General features: G+C 46.1%; 1 protein-coding gene across 1 annotated transcript in view; it reads right to left on the bottom strand.

Moving 5' to 3' along the window:
- Positions 1–598: 598 nt before the first annotated feature.
- fam169b (family with sequence similarity 169 member B) overlaps positions 599–20,281 on the bottom strand; it is a 62,154-nt gene continuing 42,471 nt past the window's right edge. The window contains 5 exon segments of the mRNA XM_072492594.1: positions 599–1,107; positions 3,054–3,175; positions 4,741–4,869; positions 6,690–6,872; positions 8,618–8,789. Of these exon segments, the coding sequence (XP_072348695.1) occupies positions 889–1,107; positions 3,054–3,175; positions 4,741–4,869; positions 6,690–6,872; positions 8,618–8,789 (825 nt within the window). The 3' untranslated portion in view covers positions 599–888.

The raw sequence follows: 20,281 nt of genomic DNA, 5'->3' as shown, positions 1-20,281 counted from the left end.
CACCCCCCCCCCCCCCGGATGCCACCCCACCTTGTTCACGTTTGTGTGGACCACTACTGAACAACCAGTGGATATCGGGCAAGTCGGCCTGAAGTAGGTTTAAGGCCTACTTGCGCGAGCGCAGCTTGTTCCCGTCCATTGTGGGACTTGGATAGATCCCACGAGGCCTCGGGGCTGTCGGGAAGCCTACAGGAGGCTCCACTTGTGATTTACCGGCGAGATATGGCCAGTAGATCACGCCCTATATGTCTGCAAAAGATGCAATTAAGGGGTTAACAGCTAGGCAGGCCGTGATGTCACTCATGGGGGAGGGGGGCTGGATCTGATTTTGAGTTTCGTTTTCAGCCCTACCCTCTCTCTGTTGTTTTTAGTTTCATTTTTAGAGTTCTCTGCTCTGGGTTCTGAGGAAAGGAGGTGTGTTTCCCAGACTGACTTCTGAAAGCTTCTCCCTCAAGGACTTTGTGCATGAATCTGTAAGCCGCTGAGTGTTAACTTTATTCATAAGTGGCATTTGACCAGTGTGTGTGTGTGTGTGTGTGGATTTTGCTTAATTGCAATTTCCGAAGTAGATGTGAAGGTCGAATACATAACGCCTGCGTTAAACGATGATTACCCTTTAATAGTATTTCATTGTCTGTGAAACATTTTGAGAGGTGGCAAAAGATGCTATAGAAATGCAGGTCTGTTCCGGTTTCTTCAAATCACTTCCATATTCGGGTTCCCCAGGAGGTGTCTTAAAGGATGGACGATCCTATCTGACAGGAAGCGGAAAGCAAGTCAATATAGACCAGTGTCTGTCTCAAAGGTTAGACAGAATGCGCCGACATGGGACTGGAGGATTGAAGTGACTGGGAACGCTTGGCCTGCTGGTTGGAATGTGAACCTTCTTCAGTCACAAAGAGGTGAGGCTGTCAACTTCACTTGTTTTGAATTGGATGCTTCCAGAAGGCCTGTGTGGCGTCTTCTCCTGCCTGTCGCTGTATCTGCCTCACTCCCAGCTGCCTCTTTCTTCCCCTCAATCATGTTCGATTCTCCTGAGCTCTGACCTGTCAGTGCCTGACTGTCACTTGCCAGTCCTCCGATCGCTTCAGAAGGTTCCGAAATAACCTGAGATAAATTCAGAACAAGCACAGTTAGCTATTTTCTTTATACTTGCAGTTTCATTCTTTTATCCTTCTCGAAGCACATTTTAATGTTCTGTTTATTTCCGTACTCAGCTTGAGTTGATTATATTCCCGCAGGAACCCCCCACCCCCCCCCCCCCCCCACCGCCCCCCCCCCCCCCCCCCCCCATGTGTAAAGCTGGATTCTGCCAAATCTATGCTGAGGAGTTGGGCCCTTCGAGCACTCTCTAAATGGGGGCAGCTGGCAGGTGTGGCTACCTCAGTTACATTGGATCGAAGATTCTTAAATGTGGTTTCTGCACCTGTCAAACACTCCACTCACCGGGCGGCACGGTGGCGCAGCGGTTAGCACTGCTGCCTCACGGCACCGCGGACCCAGGCTCGATCCCGGCCCTGAGTCACTGTCCGTGTGGAGTTTGCACATTCTCCCCGTGTCTGCGTGGGTTTCGCCCCCACAACCCAAAGCTGTGCAGGGTAGGTGGGTTGGCCACGCTAAATTGCCCCTTAATTGGAAAATTGGAAAAAAAACTCTCCTCTAACCAAAACTAAATTCTGCTTTTCACATCAGTTACCACATAAAAATACCAAGATACTGGGCGGGATCGTCCCAATGGGCGGCTAAGTGCCGATGGAGGAGTACAAACGGGAGTGTTTTACTCCGGCGTCGCCGCCCGTTCCGGGACCCCATTCTGCGGCCCACAGGGGGCTAGGACGGCGCGGGAGCGGCCGATCCCGGCCTGAACTCGGCGTCGCGGAGTCCGCGCAGGCGCAGTTGAGCCAGCGCCAACTAGCACATGCACACTGGCCTTCTTCCCCACGGCGACCCCGACAGGAGGCAGTGCGGAGGAATGGTGGCCGGTGGGGGGGGGGTGCAGAGAGGCCGGCCCGCCGATTGGGAGGCTCCAACATTGGGCCAGGCCACTACGGAAGCCCCCCCCCCCCCCCCCCCCCCGGGTCGGACCACCGCACAGGCCGCACCCGGACCCTTCAACGCCGAGGTCCCGCCGGACCACAATACGTTAGAACGGCGCCGGCGGGACTCAGCTTTTTGTTGACGGCCGCTCGGCCCATCCGGCCCGGAGAATCGGGGCGTACCCCGACCGGTGCCGCGCCGACCACGCCAGCGCCGATGGCGCCGATTCTTGCGTCCCGGCGTCGGGGCGGCGTGACGTGATTTGCGCGGCGCCGCGGCAATTCTCCGACCCGGCGGGAGGTCGTAGAATTCCGCCCACTGTTTGTGTTGGAAAGGTGCCAAAAGGTGGATCAAATTTTCCTTTTTACATCCAGTATCTGCAAATTCTGAACTTTAAATAAACCCTCATTCTGGGCACGTGGGCGTCGCTGGGCTAGGCCAGACCTGATCACCCACCCCTGGGTGCCCTCGGGAAGGTGGTGATGAGCTGCCTCCTTGGAGTAGGCATACCCACAGTGCTGTTAGGGTGGGTGTTCCGGGATTTTGACCCGACGACAGTGGAGAAACGGCCGATACATTTCCAAGTCAGGAGGGTGAGTGGCCCGGAGGGTCTCCTGGAGGCTCTCCCGTGCCTCTACTGGGATACGGGGGGGTGGGGGGGGGGGGGCGGTGCTAGGGAGCTCTCATGTAAGACAGAGATGAGGAAGAATTTCTTCCCTCATTTGGAATTCCCTGGCCCAGAGGTAAGTGGAGGCCGGGTCATTGAATATATTCAAGGCTGAGTTTGCCTGATCTTCGAAGAGAGTTGAGGATTATGGAGGACAGGTAGGAAAGTGGAGTTCAGGCCGAACCTGATCCGCCACAATCTTAGTGACTGGCGGAGTAGGCTCGAGGGGCCGAATGGGCTACTCTTGTGCCTATTTTGTATGTTCTTATTGTCCTTCTAGTTGGTCGACTTTGTGGGAGGTTTTGGCTGTTGGCGCTGTGAGTGGTAAAGGTTGCAACACTCTGTCTACCTCAGGGTGTGGATCGCAGACTTTGGCCCGAGGTGATTGTCCGATTACGTCTCCGTCTGTTGATCCTTGGCTACTCTCTTCACCTGGGCTGCGAAGCGAGGAGATCCCGCCTCCCGCGGTGTCTGAAACAGAGTTTAAAAAAAGACAACGGCAGCTTTACAACAGGATTGGGGCTGTCCACACTCTGCTTCGACTTCCCCTCTCCAACCATCCGACTGGACAAACTACACTGAATAAACCAATGGCTTCAAAGTGCACGGGAAAAAGAAAAAATTGGACTCTTCATCGCCCGATTGGGCGGAGAATGGAACGCCCCCGAAAAACGGACGCGTGCCCGACCGAGAAGTGCGCAGATTCGCGCGAGAGGACGTTCGGCATGGGTCCCAAGATCATCCTGCACTCGCGTGACATTCCGGTCGACGGGCGCACGTGGGAGTTGGGCGCCAACCATCTAGCAGACAATTTAGCCCATTGAGGGCGAAAGATGTGTTACACATGCCCCGTCTGCCCTCTCAGTTGGCGGGCGGACTGATTCACTGTAAACTCAATCCCGGGAGGGACGTAGTGTCCAGGCTGATATAAAATGTTGAAAAGGGTGTCTGGAGACTGAGCTTGGATCGAACCTGGGACCTCGGCGCCGTGATGCAGCAGTGCTAACCACTGCTTCACCGTGCCGCCCTAAACATCTATCGCGGTTAACCCATTTATTCTCTTCCCCCTGCCAGACTTCCCCTGAAATGTATCTGTCCGATCTGCTCGACCATTCCCTGTGGGAGCGCGATCCACATCCTCACATTCTCCTGAAGGAATATCAGATACCTGGAGCAGAGAAACTGGGATTGTTTTCCTCGGAGCACAAAACGTTACGGGAATATTTGATAAAAGATCGTTAACCAACCAGAAGTCATCAGTTTAAAGCCATTGGTGCAGTTACTTCACTGGCAATAAAGTACTTTTGAAGGGTAGACACTGTATTGCAAAGAGGGAGTGTGGCCCTGCTGCGTAATGGTTAGCACGGCTGCTTCACAACGCCAGGGACCCGGTTCGATTCCTGCCTTGGGTGACTGCCAGTGTGGAGTTTACACTTTCTCCCCCGTGTCTGCGTGGGTTTCCTCCGGGTGCTCCGGTTTCCTCCCACAGTCCAAAGGTGTGCAGGATAGGTGGATTGGCCGTGCTCAAAGTGCCCCTCGATGTCCAAAGGTTGGGTAGGGTTACGGGGATGGGGTGGGCGAGTGGGCCCAGGTAGGGTGCTCTTTCCAAGGGTCGGCGCAGACCCGATGGGCCGAATGGCCTCCTTCTGCACTGCAGGGATTCTGTGATGATTTTCACACAGCAAGATCCCAAAGGCAGCATTGTGATAATGACCGGATATTGCTGAGTGAAGAGACATCCATCAGATTAACCAATATTACTCATCAGTTACAAGGGGCCTCAGTTTAATCTCAGAGCTGTAAGACAGCCTCACTGACTGTGCAGCGCTCCCTCAGTACTGCACTGGGAGCGTAGGCCTAGACCTTTGAACCCATGGCCTTCTGACTCAGAGATAAGAATGTTACCCAATGGCCAATAACACTGGCCTGTACGTTAACGTCCCCAACATTATTATGTGCACAGACTGTCCTGTTCCTCGACACCTTCATGGTCAGGGGCCTGGGGTACACATGAAGCACGATAAATAGGAACTCACTGACTGAGGGAACATCTCCCATTTGGATCTGCAGTCACACGTTGACCCTTTGGCTCCAGTCGCCCGGTGCCTCCACTTCCCAAACACGATCCTGATCCCGGGGCCACGACTGCAAATACTTGGAACAAACTGGAAGCAGGAAAATGTTACTTTGCAACTCCTCCCCAACCTTCCTCTATCCACCCTCCGCACTAACCCCAAAGATAGAGGTCCCCCCCCCCCCCCCTTTCAGTATCACAACCCCTGGCCGCTCCCCCAGCCCACTCTGTATCTTTATCCAGAGAACCGCTGTCGGGTCGACTCCAGCCCAGCCCCAGCCTCACCACACCCTTGCCCGCAGGAGGGAGATCAGAGAGCTCAAGACTGATGGGAGGACGTTGCCCCCAAGAATGTTCCTATAACGCAAGATAATCCACACCCTGACTCAGCCCCTGACGGGATTGTTCATGGGTCATCTTTCAGAGCAAAGCTCAGGTACAAACAAGTCCAATCCTTTGAGTGTGGAAGATCTGCCTGAGCTGTTTGAAGGATTTAATAGGGTAGATGGCAGTGGCACCAGATTACTGTCCATTCAGAGTCTGACTTCCTATGGCAACAGACACTGCTCCATACGGGTTGGAGCCTGGAGCTAAGGACAGTGATGTTCCATCATGTGGCGGACCAGGAACCTCTTGGCGTGTGGAATTTACAGATCGATACTCAAGGTGTTCATTGCGTGAGGAGCGGAAGCTCTTCCCTGACCATATGGTCTGGGGTTGGGAGTTGAACCCGGAGGTACTGGCTCAGCGACAGAGATGGTACCCACCACGTTTACCACCTAGAAGGACAAGGGCCGATTCACAGGAACATCACCAGGAATTGAACACTTACCACCTAGACTTGGAAATATATCGGCCAAAATATTGGGTCAAAATCCTGGAACTCCCTCCCTAACAGCACAGTGGGTGTACCTACACCACACGGACTGCAGCGGCGCAAGAAGGCGGCTCACCTACTTCTCAAGGGGCAATTAGGGATGGATAATAAATGCTAGCCTCGTCAGTGATACGGGGTTACGGGGATAGGGCCCGAGATTGGGCCTAGGTGGGCTGCTCTTTCAGAGGATCAGTGCAGACATGATGGGCGGAATGGTCTCCCACTGCACTGTAGGGATCCTACGATTCGACGTCCCCCTGAACTCATCATTGAAGAGTGGGAGTGAGAGGGGGTAGGGTTAATAGGTGATTTCAAAACTGAGGTTGATAAGATTTTTGCTCAGGAAGGGGATGAAATGTTACTGGAACATGATGAGAGATTGGGCCAGAATTCAGATCACCTCTGATCTGACTGAATGCTGGGACAGGTTCGTGGGCCAGAATTCCTGACTCCTGCTCCTAATTTCCCTCTGATATTCATCCCGCTCTCCTCCTCGGAAGACACTGACTGTGGGCGCCAGCCACCTCGCCCAGTCCTTTACCAGCTCTTCAGACAAGACCGTGGCAAGGTATTGATCCGGGAATGGAATTCCCAATCCTGACTCCGCGAGTCAACCAAACATTACGACAAGGACCACAGATTACTTTTCGGGAATCCAGGCTGATCTATCCGGCCTGTCACTTACAATAACCACAATAGGGAGGGAATTCCAGAGCTTGGGGCGCCTGGAAGCTCAAGGCAATGGCTCCCAATGGTGGAGACATTCAAATTGGGGCTATGCAAGAGGCCAGGATTGGAGGAGTGCAGCGACCTTGGAGGGTCGTGGAGCTGGAGGAGGTGACACAGATAGGGAGGTGTGAGGCCATAGAGGGGTTTGAAACAAAGGAGGTGCTGGCAGATTGGTAGGTAAGGACATTTAATGGAGTTGTGGGACCCTCACAGGTTGACATTAAACCTGACCTTCACTGCTCAATTCAAACCAAATATTGCCCAGCTCGCCGAATGAGGACATGCACAGGTTTACTGTTCCGTACCTTTATACATGGCTCCAGAAATGGGTCTGCTGATTCCCACAGCCTCATCTTCGCAGAAGGTGCAGCAGAAGTCCTGCAGGATCTTCAATGCAATGCCCTGTCGTTGGTGAGTCCGTCTAACAAACACAGTGTCCAACACGGGGAGCTGGTAACATTGGCTGGTGTGGTCAGTGCACAAGCTACCTGGATCAAGGCAAGCAGAGATAATCCCACCACCTCTGATCAACACAAAACACATCTCGGGGGCTCCATAAGAACCAGTAACCCCCCCCCCCGCCCCCCCACCACCGCCCCCCCGGAAGCGATGGTGCAAGTTGGGAGAGCGTCAATGATGCTGTGGGATTGAGGCCTCATGTCCACAATGGGTGACCAAAGCCTGTGAGGTTCTCTCCAAGTATCTGTGATGGGGGATCACCCAGTCTGCTTATAGACCCATAACTATAATGTGATGACATTATAGCGGTTGAAGTTATTGAGTTAACTCTTGATATGGAGCTCATGACCTGGCCGCATTAGCTAATGGGTTAACATATAAGCTATATCTGTTGGTTAATGGGTGGTACGGTCGCACAGCGCTTACTGGAAAGAATGTAACTGGAATTAAAAGTCTAATGACGATTGTCGATTGTTGTAAAAACCCAACTGGTTCACCAATTTCTTTTAGGGAAGGAAATCTGTCATACCTATCTGGTCTGGCCGACACGGGACTCCAGATCCATAGCATTGTGACTCTTAACTACCCTCTGAAATGCTCCTGAGGAGCCCCTCAGTTCCAGCAAAATTTAGGATCGAGAATGAATGTTGGTCTCAACCAAAAAAGACGGTGTGGTCTGACCAAACATATATTCCAAACCTCTTCACACTAAAGACTGACGTAAGACTAGCTTTGCCGGACTTGGACAATCCCATAATTATCTCATCTACACTCAGCCCTTCTTTGGAAATCCCAGTCACTTCATGTCAGAGCACAACAAGCAACTCATTCCGATTACAACCTGTACAATTCCGAGGAATGTTCTGTGGGATCAGCCACAGGAATGCCGATTGGTGAGGTCACACCTGGAGTATTGTGGGCAGTTTTGGTGTCCTTATCTGAGGAAGGATGTTCTTGCTATGGAGGGAGCGCAGCGAAGGTTTACCAAGCTGATTCCTGGGATGGCGGGACTGACGTATGAGGAGAGACTGAGTCGTTTAAGATTATTATTCATTGGAGTTTAGAAGAGTGAGAGGGGATCTCATAGGAACTTTCAAATTTCTGACAGGATTAGACAGGGTAGATTCACTGCTGCCTCACTGGGCCAGGGACCCGGGTTCGATTCCCCCCTGGGTCACTGTGTGTGCGGAGTCTGCACGTTCTCCCCGTCTCTGCGTGGGTTTCCTCCGGATGCTCCGGTTTCCTCCCACAGTCCAAAGAGTGGGGTCATGGGGTTACAGGATAGGGCGGGGGATTGGCATAGGTAGGGTGCTCTTTCGGAGAGTTGGTAATGACTCAAAGGGCCGAATGGCCTCCTACGGTAGTTTCGGGATTCTATGATTCTATCTCATGACCTATAGGCATTAGTTAATGGGTTAACACAGAAGATAGAGCTGTGAGTTAATGGGTTCATTCATCACCTAGAGGCATTAGTCAATGAACTAATTCATTATCTAGGGCTGTTAGTTATTGAATTAACTCACTATTTAGTAGTGTTAATCAATGGGTTAAGTTAGAATCTAGAGAAGCTAGTTAATGAGTTATCTAATGACCTAGAGGCGTTAGTTGTTGCGTTAACTCCTGGTGTAAAGGCTATTAGTACGTGCATTAGTTTCTGATTTCAGGGTGTTTTGGTTGCTGGGTTAGGGAACTGGGTTAATAAGGTAACGAGCAGTTTGACTGGAGTTGACCGGGATAGGAAGACAGGACGCTACTGGCTGAAATGATTAGTTACCTTTCTGCTGCACCGTGTAAAATCCCACTGCCTCGCCATCCTTCCAAAAAACTTTTGCAAACTGGTTTGCCGAATGATGAAGAAACAGAGGGGTTCCTGGGAGGAATTCCCTTTTCCGATAGATAATGCGATTCAGCAGGTAAAGCACATTCTGCTCCACGACGGATTGGACCTGAAACCATCCACAAGAGAGTCTGTCTGTGCTCAATACAAACTGGATCTAATCTCCGTGTCTGTGCTCAATACAAACTGGATCTAATCTCAGTGTCTGCTCAATACAAACTGGATCTAATCTCAGTGTCTGTGCTCAATACAAACTGGATCTAATCTCAGTGTCTGTGCTCAATACAAACTGGATCTAATCTCAGTGTCTGTGCTCAATACAAACTGGATCTAATCTCAGTGCCAGTTCTCAATACAAACTGGATCTAATCTCAGAGTCTGTGCTCAATACAAACTGGATCTAATCTCAGTGTCTGTGCTCAATACAAACTGGATCTAATCTCCGTGTCTGTGCTCAATACAAACTGCATCTACTCTCAGTGTCTGCGCTCAATACAAACTGGATCTAATCTCAGTGTCTGTGCTCAATACAAACTGGATCTAAACTCAGTGTCTGTGCTCAATACAAACTGGATCTAATCTCAGAGTCTGTGCTCAATACAAACTGGATCTAATCTCAGTGTCTGTGCTCAATACAAACTGGATCTAATCTCCGTGTCTGTGCTCAATACAAACTGCATCTACTCTCAGTGTCTGCGCTCAATACAAACTGGATCTAATCTCAGTGTCTGTGCTCAATACAAACTGGATCTAATCTCAGTGTCTGTGCTCAATACAAACTGGATCTAATCTCAGTGTCTGTGCTCAATACAAACTGGATCTAATCTCAGTGGCTGTGCTCAATACAAACTGGATCTAATCTCCGTGCCTGTGCTCAATACAAACTGGATCTAATCTCAGTGCCAGTTCTCAATACAAACTGGACCTAATCTTAGTGCCTGTGCTCAATACAAACTGGATCTAATCTCAGTGTCTGTGCTCAATACAAACTGGATCTAATCTCAGTGCCAGTTCTCAATACAAACTGGATCTAATCTCAGTGCCAGTTCACAATACAAACTGGATCTAATCTCAGTGTCTGTGCTCAATACAAACTGCATCTAATCTCCGTGTCTGTGCTCAATACAAACTGCATCTAATCTCAGTGTCTGTGCTCAATACAAACTGGATCTAATCTCCGTGTCTGTGCTCAATACAAACTGCATCTAATCTCAGTGCCAGTTCTCAATACAAACTGGATCTAATCTCCGTGTCTGTGCTCAATACAAACTGGATCTAATCTCAGTGTCTGTGCTCAATACAAACTGGGTCTAATCTCAGTGTCTGTGCTCAATACAAACTGGATCTAATCTCCGTGTCTGTGCTCAATACAAACTGCATCTAATCTCGGTGTCTGTGCTCAAAACAAACTGGATCTAATCTCAGTGCCAGTTCTCAATACAAACTGGATCTAATCTCAGTGCCAGTTCTCAATACAAACTGGATCTAATCTCAGTGCCTGTGCTCAATACAAACTGGATATAATCTCAGTGTCTGTGCTCAATACAAACTGGATCTAATCTCAGTGTCTGTGCTCAATACAAACTGGACCTAATCTCAGTGCCTGTGCTCAATACAGACTGGATCTAATCTCAGTGTCTGTGCTCAATACAAACTGGATCTAATCTCAGTGTCTGTGCTCAATACAAACTGGATCTAATCTCAGTGTCTGTGCTCAATACAAACTGGACCTAATCTCAGTGCCTGTGCTCAATACAGACTGGATCTAATCTCAGTGCCTGTGCTCAATACAAACTGGATCTAATCTCAGTGTCTGTGCTCAATACAAACTGCATCTAATCTCAGTGTCTGTGCTCAATACAAACTGGATCTAATCTCCGTGTCTGTGCTCAATACAAACTGCATCTAATCTCAGTGTCTGTGCTCAATATAAACTGCATGTAATCTCAGTGTCTGTGCTCAATACAAACTGGATCTAATCTCAGTGTCTGTGCTCAATACAAACTGGATCTAATCTCAGTGTCTGTGCTCAATACAAACTGGATCTAATCTCAGTGTCTGTGCTCAATACAAACTGGATCTAATCTCCGTGCCAGTTCTCAATACAAACTGGATCTAATCTCAGTGCCTGTGCTCAATACAAACTGCATCTAATATCCGTGTCTGTGCTCAATACAAACTGCATCTAATCTCAGTGTCTGTGCTCAATACAAACTGGATCTAATCTCCGTGTCTGTGCTCAATACAAACTGCATCTAATCTCAGTGCCAGTTCTCAATACAAACTGGATCTAATCTCCGTGTCTGTGCTCAATACAAACTGGATCTAATCTCAGTGTCTGTGCTCAATACAAACTGGGTCTAATCTCAGTGTCTGTGCTCAATACAAACTGGATCTAATCTCCGTGTCTGTGCTCAATACAAACTGCATCTAATCTCAGTGCCAGTTCTCAGTACAAACTGGATCTAATCTCAGTGTCTGTGCTCAATACAGATTGGATCTAATCTCAGTGCCAGTTCTCAATACAAACTGCATCTAATCTCAGTGCCAGTTCTCAATACAAACTGGATCTAATCTCAGTGCCAGTTCTCAATACAAACTGGATCTAATCTCAGTGCCTGTGCTCAATACAAACTGGATATAATCTCAGTGTCTGTGCTCAATACAAACTGGATCTAATCTCAGTGTCTGTGCTCAATACAAACTGGACCTAATCTCAGTGCCTGTGCTCAATACAGACTGGATCTAATCTCAGTGTCTGTGCTCAATACAAACTGGATCTAATCTCAGTGTCTGTGCTCAATACAAACTGGATCTAATCTCAGTGTCTGTGCTCAATACAAACTGGACCTAATCTCAGTGCCTGTGCTCAATACAGACTGGATCTAATCTCAGTGCCTGTGCTCAATACAAACTGGATCTAATCTCAGTGTCTGTGCTCAACACAAACTGGATCTAATCTCAGTGTCTGTGCTCAATACAAACTGGATCTAATCTCCGTGTCTGTGCTCAATACAAACTGCATCTAATCTCAGTGTCTGTGCTCAATATAAACTGCATGTAATCTCAGTGTCTGTGCTCAATACAAACTGGATCTAATCTCAGTGTCTGTGCTCAATACAAACTGGATCTAATCTCAGTGTCTGTGCTCAATACAAACTGGATCTAATCTCAGTGTCTGTGCTCAATACAAACTGGATCTAATCTCCGTGCCAGTTCTCAATACAAACTGGATCTAATCTCAGTGCCTGTGCTCAATACAAACTGCATCTAATATCCGTGTCTGTGCTCAATACAAACTGCATCTAATCTCAGTGTCTGTGCTCAATACAAACTGGATCTAATCTCAGTGTCTGTGCTCAATACAAACTGCATCTAATCTCAGTGTCTGTGCTCAATACAAACTGGATCTAATCTCCGTGTCTGTGCTCAATACAAACTGGATCTAATCTCAGTGTCTGTGCTCAATACAAACTGGATCTAATCTCAGAGTCTGTGCTCAATACAAACTGGATCTAATCTCAGTGTCTGTGCTCAATACAAACTGGATCTAATCTCAGTGTCTGTGCTCAATACAAACTGGATCTAATCTCCGTGTCTGTGCTCAATACAAACTGCATCTAATCTCAGTGTCTGTGCTCAATACAAACTGGATCTAATCTCAGTGCCAGTTCTCAATACAAACTGGATCTAATCTCAGTGTCTGTGCCCAATACAAACTGGATCTAATCTCAGTGTCTGTGCTCAATACAAACTGGATCTAATCTCCGTGTCTGTGCCCAATACAAACTGCATCTAATCTCAGTGTCTGTGCTCAATACAAACTGGATCTAATCTCAGTGCCAGTTCTCAATACAAACTGCATCTAATCTCAGTGCCAGTTCTCAGTACAAACTGGATCTAATCTCAGTGTCTGTGCTCAATACACACTGGATCTAATCTCAGTGCCAGTTCTCAATACAAACTGCATCTAATCTCAGTGCCAGTTCTCAATACAAACTGGATCTAATCTCAGTGCCAGTTCTCAATACAAACTGGATCTAATCTCAGTGTCTGTGCTCAATACAAACTGGATCTAATCTCAGTGTCTGTGCTCAATACAAACTGGATCTAATCTCCGTGTCTGTGCTCAATACAAACTGGATCTAATCTCAGTGTCTGTGCTCAATACAAACTGGATCTAATCTCAGTGTCTGTGCTCTATACAAACTGGATCTAATCTCAGTGTCTGTGCTCAATACAAACTGGATCTAATCTCAGTGTCTGTGCTCAATACAAACTGGATCTAATCTCCGTGCCTGTGCCCAATACAAACTGGATCTAATCTCAGTGCCTGTGTTCAATACAAACTGGACCTAATCTCAGTATCTGTGCTCAATACAAACTGGATCTAATCTCAGTGGCTGTGCTCAATACAAACTGGATCTAATCTCCGTGTCTGTGCTCAATACAAACTGGATCTAATCTCAGTGTCTGTGCTCAATACAAACTGGATCTAATCTCAGTGTCTGTGCTCAATACAAACTGGATCTAATCTCAGTGTCTGTGCTCAATACAAACTGGATCTAATCTCCGTGCCTGTGCTCAATACAAACTGGATCTAATCTCAGTGTCTGTGCTCAATACAAACTGGATCTAATCTCAGTGGCTGTGCTCAATCCAAACTGGATCTAATCTCCGTGTCTGTGCTCAATACAAACTGGATCTAATCTCAGTGTCTGTGCTCAATACAAACTGGATCTAATCTCAGTGCCTGTGCTCAATACAAACTGGATCTAATCTCAGTGCCTGTGCTCAATACAAACTGGATCTAATCTCAGTGTCTGTGCTCAATACAAACTGGATCTAATCTCAGTGTCTGTGCTCAATACAAACTGGATCTAATCTCAGTGTCTGTGCTCAATACAAACTGGATCTAATCTCCGTGTCTGTGCTCAATACAAACTGGATCTAATCTCAGTGTCTGTGCTCAATACAAACTGGATCTAATCTCAGTGTCTGTGATCAATACAAACTGGATCGAATCTCAGTGCCTGTGCTCAATACAAACTGGATCTAATCTCAGTGCCAGTTCTCAATACAAACTGGACCTAATCTCAGTGTCTGTGCTCAATACAAACTGGATCTAATCTCAGTGTCTGTGCTCAATACAAACTGGATCTAATCTCAGTGTCTGTGCTCAATACAAACTGGATCTAATCTCCGTGCCTGTGCTCAATCCAAACTGGATCTAATCTCAGTGCCTGTGCTCAATACAAACTGGACCTAATCTCAGTGTCTGTGCTCAATACAAACTGGATCTAATCTCAGTGTCTGTGCTCAATACAAACTGGATCTAATCTCAGTGTCTGTGCTCAATACAAACTGGATCTAATCTCCATGTCTGTGCTCAATACAAACTGGATCTAATCTCAGTGCCAGTTCTCAATACAAATTGGATCTAATCTCCGTGCCTGTGCTCAATACAAACTGGATCTAATCTCCGTGCCTGTGCTCAATACAAACTGGATCTAATCTCAGTGCCTGTGCTCAATACAAACTGGACCTAATCTCAGTGGCTGTGCTCAATACAAACTGGATCTAATCTCAGTGGCTGTGCTCAATCCAAACTGGATCTAATCTCCGTGCCTGTGCTCAATACAAACTGGATCTAATCTCAGTGTCTGTGCTCAATACAAACTGGATCTAATCTCAGTGTCTGTGCTCAATACAAACTGGATCTAATCTCCGTGTCTGTGCTCAATACAGACTGGATCTAATCTCAGTGCCAGTTCTCAATACAAACTGCATCTAATCTCAGTGCCAGTTCTCAATACAAACTGGATCTAATCTCAGTGCCAGTTCTCAATACAAACTGGATCTAATCTCAGTGCCTGTGCTCAATACAAACTGGATCTAATCTCAGTGTCTGTGCTCAATACAAACTGGATCTAATCTCAGTGTCTGTGCTCAATACAAACTGGGTCTAATCTCAGTGTCTGTGCTCAATACAAACTGGATCTAATCTCAGTGGCTGTGCTCAATCCAAACTGGATCTAATCTCCGTGCCTGTGCTCAATACAAACTGGATCTAATCTCAGTGTCTGTGCTCAATACAAACTGGATCTAATCTCCGTGTCTGTGCTCAATACAAACTGGATCTAATCTCAGTGCCTGTGCTCAATACAAACTGCATTTAATCTCAGTGTCTGTGCTCAATACAAACTGGATCTAATCTCAGAGTCTGTGCTCAATACAAACTGGATCTAATCTCAGTGTCTGTGCTCAATACAAACTGGATCTAATCTCCGTGTCTGTGCTCAATACAAACTGCATCTAATCTCAGTGTCTGTGCTCAATACAAACTGGATCTAATCTCAGTGTCTGTGCTCAATACAAACTGGATCTAATCTCAGTGTCTGTGCTCAATACAAACTGGATCTAATCTCCGTGTCTGTGCTCAATACAAACTGGATCTAATCTCAGTGTCTGTGCTCAATACAAACTGGATCTAATCTCAGTGTCTGTGATCAATACAAACTGGATCTAATCTCAGTGTTTGTGCTCAATACAAACTGGATCTAATCTCAGTGCCTGTGCTCAATACAAACTGCATTTAATCTCAGTGTCTGTGCTCAATACAAACTGGATCTAATCTCAGAGTCTGTGCTCAATACAAACTGGATCTAATTTCCGTGTCTGTGCTCAATACAAACTGGATCTAATCTCAGTGTCTGTGCTCAATACACACTGGATCTAATCTCAGTGTCTGAGCTCAATACAAACTGGATCTAATCTCAGTGCCAGTTCTCAATACAAACTGGATCTAATCTCAGTGTCTGTGCTCAATACAAACTGGATCTAATCTCAGTGTCTGTGCTCAATACAAACTGGATCTAATCTCCGTGTCTGTGCTCAATACAAACTGGATCTAATCTCAGTGTCTGTGCTCAATACAAACTGCATCTAATCTCAGTGCCTGTGCTCAATACAAACTGGATCTAATCTCCGTGTCTGTGCTCAATACAAACTGGATCTAATCTCAGTGTCTGTGCTCAATACAAACTGGATCTAATCTCAGTGTCTGTGCTCAATACAAACTGGATCTAATCTCAGTGTCTGTGCTCAATACAAACTGGATCTAATCTCAGTGCCTGTGCTCAATACAAACTGGATCTAATCTCCGTGTCTGTGCTCAATACAAACTGGATCTAATCTCAGTGTCTGTGCTCAATACAAACTGCATCTAATCTCGGTGTCTGTGCTCAAAACAAACTGGATCTAATCTCAGTGCCAGTTCTCAATACAAACTGGATCTAATCTCAGTGCCAGTTCTCAATACAAACTGGATCTAATCTCAGTGCCTGTGCTCAATACAAACTGGATATAATCTCAGTGTCTGTGCTCAATACAAACTGGATCTAATCTCAGTGTCTGTGCTCAATACAAACTGGACCTAATCTCAGTGCCTGTGCTCAATACAGACTGGATCTAATCTCAGTGTCTGTGCTCAATACAAACTGGATCTAATCTCAGTGTCTGTGCTCAATACAAACTGGATCTAATCTCAGTGTCTGTGCTCAATACAAACTGGACCTAATCTCAGTGCCTGTGCTCAATACAGACTGGATCTAATCTCAGTGCCTGTGCTCAATACAAACTGGATCTAATCTCAGTGTCTGTGCTCAATACAAACTGCATCTAATCTCAGTGTCTGTGCTCAATACAAACTGGATCTAATCTCCGTGTCTGTGCTCAATACAAACTGCATCTAATCTCAGTGTCTGTGCTCAATATAAACTGCATGTAATCTCAGTGTCTGTGCTCAATACAAACTGGATCTAATCTCAGTGTCTGTGCTCAATACAAACTGGATCTAATCTCAGTGTCTGTGCTCAATACAAACTGGATCTAATCTCAGTGTCTGTGCTCAATACAAACTGGATCTAATCTCCGTGCCAGTTCTCAATACAAACTGGATCTAATCTCAGTGCCTGTGCTCAATACAAACTGCATCTAATATCCGTGTCTGTGCTCAATACAAACTGCATCTAATCTCAGTGTCTGTGCTCAATACAAACTGGATCTAATCTCCGTGTCTGTGCTCAATACAAACTGCATCTAATCTCAGTGCCAGTTCTCAATACAAACTGGATCTAATCTCCGTGTCTGTGCTCAATACAAACTGGATCTAATCTCAGTGTCTGTGCTCAATACAAACTGGGTCTAATCTCAGTGTCTGTGCTCAATACAAACTGGATCTAATCTCCGTGTCTGTGCTCAATACAAACTGCATCTAATCTCAGTGCCAGTTCTCAGTACAAACTGGATCTAATCTCAGTGTCTGTGCTCAATACAGACTGGATCTAATCTCAGTGCCAGTTCTCAATACAAACTGCATCTAATCTCAGTGCCAGTTCTCAATACAAACTGGATCTAATCTCAGTGCCAGTTCTCAATACAAACTGGATCTAATCTCAGTGCCTGTGCTCAATACAAACTGGATATAATCTCAGTGTCTGTGCTCAATACAAACTGGATCTAATCTCAGTGTCTGTGCTCAATACAAACTGGACCTAATCTCAGTGCCTGTGCTCAATACAGACTGGATCTAATCTCAGTGTCTGTGCTCAATACAAACTGGATCTAATCTCAGTGTCTGTGCTCAATACAAACTGGATCTAATCTCAGTGTCTGTGCTCAATACAAACTGGACCTAATCTCAGTGCCTGTGCTCAATACAGACTGGATCTAATCTCAGTGCCTGTGCTCAATACAAACTGGATCTAATCTCAGTGTCTGTGCTCAATACAAACTGGATCTAATCTCAGTGTCTGTGCTCAATACAAACTGGATCTAATCTCCGTGTCTGTGCTCAATACAAACTGCATCTAATCTCAGTGTCTGTGCTCAATATAAACTGCATGTAATCTCAGTGTCTGTGCTCAATACAAACTGGATCTAATCTCAGTGTCTGTGCTCAATACAAACTGGATCTAATCTCAGTGTCTGTGCTCAATACAAACTGGATCTAATCTCAGTGTCTGTGCTCAATACAAACTGGATCTAATCTCCGTGCCAGTTCTCAATACAAACTGGATCTAATCTCAGTGCCTGTGCTCAATACAAACTGCATCTAATATCCGTGTCTGTGCTCAATACAAACTGCATCTAATCTCAGTGTCTGTGCTCAATACAAACTGGATCTAATCTCAGTGTCTGTGCTCAATACAAACTGCATCTAATCTCAGTGTCTGTGCTCAATACAAACTGGATCTAATCTCCGTGTCTGTGCTCAATACAAACTGGATCTAATCTCAGTGTCTGTGCTCAATACAAACTGGATCTAATCTCAGAGTCTGTGCTCAATACAAACTGGATCTAATCTCAGTGTCTGTGCTCAATACAAACTGGATCTAATCTCAGTGTCTGTGCTCAATACAAACTGGATCTAATCTCCGTGTCTGTGCTCAATACAAACTGCATCTAATCTCAGTGTCTGTGCTCAATACAAACTGGATCTAATCTCAGTGCCAGTTCTCAATACAAACTGGATCTAATCTCAGTGTCTGTGCCCAATACAAACTGGATCTAATCTCAGTGTCTGTGCTCAATACAAACTGGATCTAATCTCCGTGTCTGTGCCCAATACAAACTGCATCTAATCTCAGTGTCTGTGCTCAATACAAACTGGATCTAATCTCAGTGCCAGTTCTCAATACAAACTGCATCTAATCTCAGTGCCAGTTCTCAGTACAAACTGGATCTAATCTCAGTGTCTGTGCTCAATACACACTGGATCTAATCTCAGTGCCAGTTCTCAATACAAACTGCATCTAATCTCAGTGCCAGTTCTCAATACAAACTGGATCTAATCTCAGTGCCAGTTCTCAATACAAACTGGATCTAATCTCAGTGTCTGTGCTCAATACAAACTGGATCTAATCTCAGTGTCTGTGCTCAATACAAACTGGATCTAATCTCCGTGTCTGTGCTCAATACAAACTGGATCTAATCTCAGTGTCTGTGCTCAATACAAACTGGATCTAATCTCAGTGTCTGTGCTCTATACAAACTGGATCTAATCTCAGTGTCTGTGCTCAATACAAACTGGATCTAATCTCAGTGTCTGTGCTCAATACAAACTGGATCTAATCTCCGTGCCTGTGCCCAATACAAACTGGATCTAATCTCAGTGCCTGTGTTCAATACAAACTGGACCTAATCTCAGTGTCTGTGCTCAATACAAACTGGATCTAATCTCAGTGGCTGTGCTCAATACAAACTGGATCTAATCTCCGTGTCTGTGCTCAATACAAACTGGATCTAATCTCAGTGTCTGTGCTCAATACAAACTGGATCTAATCTCAGTGTCTGTGCTCAATACAAACTGGATCTAATCTCAGTGCCTGTGCTCAATACAAACTGGATCTAATCTCCGTGCCTGTGCTCAATACAAACTGGATCTAATCTCAGTGTCTGTGCTCAATACAAACTGGATCTAATCTCAGTGGCTGTGCTCAATCCAAACTGGATCTAATCTCCGTGTCTGTGCTCAATACAAACTGGATCTAATCTCAGTGTCTGTGCTCAATACAAACTGGATCTAATCTCAGTGCCTGTGCTCAATACAAACTGGATCTAATCTCAGTGCCTGTGCTCAATACAAACTGGATCTAATCTCAGTGTCTGTGCTCAATACAAACTGGATCTAATCTCAGTGTCTGTGCTCAATACAAACTGGATCTAATCTCAGTGTCTGTGCTCAATACAAACTGGATCTAATCTCCGTGTCTGTGCTCAATACAAACTGGATCTAATCTCAGTGTCTGTGCTCAATACAAACTGGATCTAATCTCAGTGTCTGTGATCAATACAAACTGGATCGAATCTCAGTGCCTGTGCTCAATACAAACTGGATCTAATCTCAGTGCCAGTTCTCAATACAAACTGGACCTAATCTCAGTGTCTGTGCTCAATACAAACTGGATCTAATCTCAGTGTCTGTGCTCAATACAAACTGGATCTAATCTCAGTGTCTGTGCTCAATACAAACTGGATCTAATCTCCGTGCCTGTGCTCAATCCAAACTGGATCTAATCTCAGTGCCTGTGCTCAATACAAACTGGACCTAATCTCAGTGTCTGTGCTCAATACAAACTGGATCTAATCTCAGTGTCTGTGCTCAATACAAACTGGATCTAATCTCAGTGTCTGTGCTCAATACAAACTGGATCTAATCTCCATGTCTGTGCTCAATACAAACTGGATCTAATCTCAGTGCCAGTTCTCAATACAAATTGGATCTAATCTCCGTGCCTGTGCTCAATACAAACTGGATCTAATCTCCGTGCCTGTGCTCAATACAAACTGGATCTAATCTCAGTGCCTGTGCTCAATACAAACTGGACCTAATCTCAGTGGCTGTGCTCAATACAAACTGGATCTAATCTCAGTGGCTGTGCTCAATCCAAACTGGATCTAATCTCCGTGCCTGTGCTCAATACAAACTGGATCTAATCTCAGTGTCTGTGCTCAATACAAACTGGATCTAATCTCAGTGTCTGTGCTCAATACAAACTGGATCTAATCTCCGTGTCTGTGCTCAATACAGACTGGATC

This window comes from Scyliorhinus torazame, chromosome 30 (assembly GCF_047496885.1).
Source record: "Scyliorhinus torazame isolate Kashiwa2021f chromosome 30, sScyTor2.1, whole genome shotgun sequence".
In the NCBI taxonomy this organism is placed as follows: Eukaryota; Metazoa; Chordata; class Chondrichthyes; order Carcharhiniformes; family Scyliorhinidae; genus Scyliorhinus; species Scyliorhinus torazame.
This window is presented reverse-complemented; position numbering and strand designations above follow the sequence as displayed.